Below are 6,788 nucleotides of genomic sequence, written 5' to 3'. Positions count from 1 at the left end.
CCTTGACTGAATCACCAAATCATGTGAATCCAACAATGGGTGAAACCCTAGATTGTGTGAATCCCATCATCCATTGAATCACTGATTTATTTGAACCCAGCATTGAATCATTGAATCATGTGAAACCAACAATAAGTGAATCATTGGATCATGTGAATCCATCATTGATTGAATTACTGAATCATGTGAATCTAACATTGATTGAATCATTGAATCATGTGAATCCAACAATGAGTGAATCATGTGAATCCATCATTGATTGAATTACTGAATCATGTGAATCTAACATTGATTGAATCATTGAATCATGTGAATCCAACAATGAGTGAATCATGTGAATCCATCATTGATTGAATTACTGAATCATGTGAATCTAACATTGATTGAATCATTGAATCATGTGAATCCAACAATAAGTGAATCACTGAATCATGTGAATCCATCATTGATTGAATTACTGAATCATGTGAATCTAACATTGATTGAATCATTGAATCATGTGAATCCAACAATGAGTGAATCACTGAATCATGTGAATCCAATATTAATTGAATCATTGAATCATGTCAATCCAACAATGAGTGAATCAATGAATCATGTGAATCTAACATTGTTTGAATCATTGAATCATGTGAATCCAACAATGAGTGAATCACTGAATCATGTGAATCCAATATTAATTGAATCATTGAATCATGTCAATCCAACAATGAGTGAATCAATGAATCATGTGAATCTAACATTGTTTGAATCATGTGAATCCAACAATGAGTGAATCACTGAATCATGTGAATCCAATATTAATTGAATCATGCGAATTCAACAATGAGTGAATCACAGGATCAAGTGAATACATCATCGATTGAATCACTGAATCATATGAATCCATCATTGATTGAATCATTGAATTATATGAATCCAAAATTGATTGAATCACAAAATCATGTGAATCCATCATTGACTGAATCACCAAATCATGTGAATCTATTATTGACTGAATCATGTGAATCCATCATTGATTGAATCACTGAATCATGTGAATCCAACGTTGATTGAATCACTGAATCATGCAAATTCAATAATGAGTGAATCACTGGATCTTTTGAATCCAACAATCACTGAATCACCAAATCATGTGAATCTATTAGTGACTGAATCATGTGAATCCATCATTGATTGAATCACTGAATCATGTGAATCCAACATTGATTGAATCACTGAATCATGCAAATTCAATAATGAGTGAATCACTGGATCTTTTGAATCCAACAATCACTGAATCACCAAATCATGTGAATCTATTAGTGACTGAATCATGTGAATCCATCATTGATTGAATCACTGAATCATGTGAATCCAACATTGATTGAATCACTGAATCATGCAAATTCAATAATGAGTGAATCACTGGATCTTTTGAATCCAACAATCACTGAATCACCAAATCATGTGAATCTATTAGTGACTGAATCATGTGAATCCATCATTGATTGAATCACTGAATCATGTGAATCCAACGTTGATTGAATCACTGAATCATGCGAATTCAATAATGAGTGAATCACTGGATCTTTTGAATCCAACAATGACTGAATCACCAAATCATGTGAATCTATTAGTGACTGAATCACCAAATCATGTGAACCTATTAGTGACTGAATCACTGAATCATGTGAATCCAGCAATGAGTGAAACCCTAGATCATGTGAATCCACCATTGATTGAATCACTGAATCATGCGAATTCAATAATGAGTGAATCACTGGATCTTTTGAATCCAACAATGACTGAATCACCAAATCATGTGAATCTATTAGTGACTGAATCACTGAATCATGTGAATCCAGCAATGAGTGAAACCCTAGATCATGTGAATCCACCATTGATTGAATCACTGAATCATGTGAATCCAACATTGATTGAATCACTGAATCATGTGAATCCAACATTGATTGAATCACTGAATCATGTGAATTCAACAATGAGTGATTCACTGGATCATGTGAATCCAACACTGATTGAATCAATGAATCATGGGAATCTAACATTGATTGAATAATTGAATCATGGGAATTCAACAATGAGTGAATCACTGGATCAAGTGAATCCAACATTGATTGAATCACTGAATCATATAAATCCTTTAATGACTGAAACATTGAATCATATGAATCCTTTATTGACTGAATCACCAAATCATGTGAATCCATTACTGAATAATTCACTGAATCATGTGAATCCAACACTGATTGAATGAATGCATAATGTGAATCCAACATTAACTGAATCATATGAATCCATCATTGACTGAACCACTGGATTCTGTAAGTCAAACATTGACTGAATCACTAAATCAAGTGAATCACTGACTCTGGACTGCACAAACAGAGATCCCATCACATAAGCAAACACTGAAAACCCAGAGCCGGATTCATCAAACATTCTTAAGAAAAAAAATATTCATAAGTGCCGTTTTCTTTTTCTTTTCAAACTTAAGAACAAAGTAACATATATTTTGTATTCCCCAAAACATTTCATGTTCATAAGAATCTTGTTTCTTAAGATTTTGATTTCCTGAAAAGAAATTTTGAATTTTGAAAGGAAAGATGTTTACTGAATTTATTGGGTTGTTTCAAATATTACGCATTGCAACAAAACACTAGCTACCATTACCAGGGATCAAAGTTATACTTAACTATAAATAAAGCAAAAAAAGTACTTGAAATAAAATAAATGCTAACTAAATTAAAATACAATATAAAAAATTAATCAACTACGTTTTAATTCCTTTAAGAAACGACTAAATGACAATAAAAAAACCCAAACTAAAACTTAAATAAAAATTAATAAAGACATTTAAAAAAAATCAGAAAGCTAATAAAAATGACAAAAAACAAACAAAATGACTATAACTAAAATTAAAGTAAAAACAAAATACCCCCCAAAAAATAATTCAAACCAAAATATTAATACAGTTTTCATAATTTCAAAATTTTTGGCACACATAGTATGAGTATTGAGTTCTCATACATATATTTGAGCATGTCTTAAGAACTGCACTTCGAAACATTCTTACAAGCTTCTTAGAGTTTATCTTAAGGAATTTCTTGACTGCTTCTTAAGAAGATTTCCCAGAATCCGGCCTCTGGACAATAACAGGGTGTAACCAGTAACTAGTAGTTTTCATCGCACCAAGAAGTGTTTTCGCCTACTGTATTGTGTTTACATTGACATCGGTCTTTGGTTTGACCACCAGAAACAACAAAAACAACAACAGTTTCACAACAAGGACATTATTTAGCATCATTTCTGACAGACATTTAAACGGCAACAGAAAAGCTCGCCAGCATCATTTCCTCTGGTCACATGACCCTTCACGTGAAGAACAGCTGCTGCGCTACTATTGGTTTAATGTGGGGGGTAAAATGAAGCTCTGTGGTCATCGCTTTTCTTTATTTAACTTCACACACAACAACAACAGTCCAGAGGAAAGATCACAGCAGAGACAGAGGTCAGAGGTCACGGACAGTGTTACACTAACAGGGCTGAGGACGGACACGAGACAGACAAGCACATGTTCACCCTCATACCTGCCCACTTTCTCTTTCCTTTCAGTATTCAACTTCACTTTCATTCTTTCTTAACACTCGCCGTCTCGCTTTCTTCGGCTGAATCTCAAATAAAATGTCCAGGTCACATTTCACTCGCTTTTTCACTTTATTTTGCTTAAAGTAAATGGAACTTCTTAGGGAAGATTTAAGATTATTTTTGCATTGCAATGACAATTACACATGCCTTTCCCCCAAATCTTAAAAAAAAAAAAAAAAACGGAAAAATTGTAATTGTTAATTATTTGTCGTAATTTTGCACAATGGCAGTATTTGTTTTAAATATCTGACTTGAATGTGTGCTTAATTAAAAAAAATAAATGTAGTCATTTACTGTATTACAGTAATTCCTGATCAAAGAGATCTGAATTCTTTTCCTTTGTTTAAAAAAAAGATATTTAATGCCAAATAAAATGTATATTATTTGTAGTATTTTTGCATTATGTGAGTATTTGTTTCATAAACAATTTGTTTAATAGCAATGCTTTAATGAACAGATAATTTAGTCATTTTTACTGTCTAAACATTTTGTTTTCCAGTTTTTATTTTATAATATTTAATGCAAAATTAATGTTATATTATTTGTAGTGTATTTGCACAATGGCAATAAATAAACGAACAGAGCATGTAGTCATTAACTGGATTACAGTGCTTTTTCAAAAAAAAAAAAAAATGTAATGCAAAATTATTATTTAAAATTTTATTTTCTCATTGTGAGCATTTGTTTAAAATATCTGCCTTTATCTAATGCTTTAATAAACAGGTAATTTAGTCATTTTTACTGTTTTACAGTAAATTACAGTCTGTTTTCCATTTTTTTTTAATAATATGTAATGCAAAATGTATGTGATTTTATTTGTAGTATTTTTGCACAATGGAAATAAATATCTGACTTTAAATGTATGCTTAATTAAAAAGAAAATGTAGTCATTTTTTAATCTGTGCCACAGTAATTTTCTCCCAATTTCTCTGAAAATCTGAACATTTTTTATTTATTTATTTGTAGTGTTTTTGCATCCTGGCAGACTTTGTTCTAAATATCTGCCTTTAATTTATACTTAAATGAAAAGACAATTTAGTAATTTTTACTGTATTGCAGTAAATTGCAGATCATTCTGCTTTCAAAATAATGAAAAAAAAGTATGTAATGCAAAATTATTTGTAGTATTTAGCACACAATGACAGCATTTATTTTAAAAATTAAATTGAATGCTTAAATAAACAGACATTTTTGTCATTTTACTGTGTTACAGTAAATTACAGTCATTTTTAGTTACATTTTTCTTAGGTGTTGTGTAAAATGAATGTATAGTATTGTTTTTGCACCATGGCAGCATTTGTTCAAAATATCTGCCTTTTATTTATGCATGAAAATACAATTTGAAGTATTTAAAGTATTTATTTTACTGTATTCCAGTAAGTCCATTCTAATGAATCTGAATATTTTGCTTTCATGTTCAAATATTCTATTATAATCATTTTAATTAAGATTTTAAAAATTGTCACCATGCAAAAAACCCCATAAGGTTTTATTTTCTTTAAGCAAAACTATTTTATTAAAACATTTTTTTAATATTTTATTAAAAACAAATAATATTTAATTATTTTGTTTTGTATTATTTTCTTTAGAAAATATGACCTAGACATTTTTTTTGACAAGCTTTGTGAGAGTCATCCATTAAGTCTTTTCTTTCTTCAACTCTTTCTGATTTTCAAACATCAGTTTCTGTCATATCTTCCAGACAGTGTTCGGTGTCGCTTCTCTTCATCCGTGCTGAGATCTCCTTCTGTTCTTCACCTGTGTCTCTCCTCATGTCCTCATCTCTCTCTTCCTCTCTGTCTCTGTCCTCAGGCTCGGTCTTCATCCGGATGACTCTGGCGTGGGCGGCTGTGGGTTCGCTGCGGCTGCGTATGACTCCAGCAGGGGGCGACGTGATCTCCGGCTGTCTGTGCTCCGAACATGCTCCCTCTTCCTCCTCCTCCTCCAGATGGGTGCTGGGGTTCCTCAGCTGCTCGATGGACTGAGACAGAACCTACAGAAAAAACACAAGAGAAAAACAGAGAAAAGTAAGGTGCTTTATAGTTTCTAACATCATGGCTGATTTGATTACATCCCTCGTAATGCATTATGGGATGAGTTTAGTGCAAGAAATACACATTTCACTTTTTTAAACTTTTCAGAATGACTGATTTGTTTATTTGGTTCATATGGAGAAAATGAGAGTTCATAATGAATTAGAAGTGACCCATTTACATGATATTAATTCTGACATTTATTTAAAAAGTTAAGTTTATGCATTTAATGCCCATATATTTTTTTTTTCTCAAAAGATCTGCCTTTATTTTATGCTTAAAAGTCAGCATGTTTAGTCATTTTTTACTGTATTACAGTAAGTGACTACCAGTATTATTTATCGGTTATTTATTATTTTAAATAATAATTATATAATTATTATTTTGGTTTGGATATTATTTAATCTTAATTTTAATGAAGAATTAAATAAATAATTGACAATGCAAAAAAAGTTTTAAAGCTATAAAAAGCTATTCATTTAAAGCTATGTGACTTTTTTCTCTAACTTTTCAAAACCAAACTGATTTGTTTGTTTGGTTCATATGGAGTTTATAATTAATTATAAGTGACACATTACATGATATTACTTATGGCAATTATTTATAAATTAAATTTATAAAGATCTGCCTTTATTTTATGCTTAAATTAAAAAAACTAAAACATCAGGATATTTATTAATTTTACAGTATTACTGTAAGTGACTCCACTTATTATTTATATATATATATATATATATATATATATATATATATATATATATATATATATATATATATATGAATTAATGATGTATATATATTTATTTCCTATATAGTATTTATTTATTTCCTATATATATTTCTGACAATTTTGCTACTATTACTGCAATGGTACTAATGTCATTTATTTATAAATTAATTATTGCACTTGTTTTGTATTTATTTTATTTCTTTCTAAATATCTGCCTTATTTTGCTTAATTTAAATAAATTCAGCAAATTTAGTCATTTTTTTTACTGTATAACAGTAAGTGACTCCCTATTATCTCTATTATTATGATTTATTTGAATTATTTTATATATATATATAATTATATATATATATATATATATATATATATATATATAT

General features: G+C 29.9%; 1 protein-coding gene across 1 annotated transcript in view; it reads right to left on the bottom strand.

Moving 5' to 3' along the window:
• Positions 1-4,912: 4,912 nt before the first annotated feature.
• The window catches only part of LOC141289954 (histone deacetylase 9-B), a 51,134-nt gene continuing 49,258 nt past the window's right edge, over positions 4,913-6,788 (bottom strand). The window contains exon 11 of the mRNA XM_073822148.1: positions 4,913-5,641. Coding sequence (XP_073678249.1) covers positions 5,321-5,641 — 321 coding nt within the window. The 3' untranslated portion in view covers positions 4,913-5,320. The remainder of the gene's footprint in view (positions 5,642-6,788) is intronic.

This window comes from Garra rufa, chromosome 17 (assembly GCF_049309525.1).
Source record: "Garra rufa chromosome 17, GarRuf1.0, whole genome shotgun sequence".
Lineage (NCBI taxonomy): Eukaryota > Metazoa > Chordata > Actinopteri > Cypriniformes > Cyprinidae > Garra > Garra rufa.
This window is presented reverse-complemented; position numbering and strand designations above follow the sequence as displayed.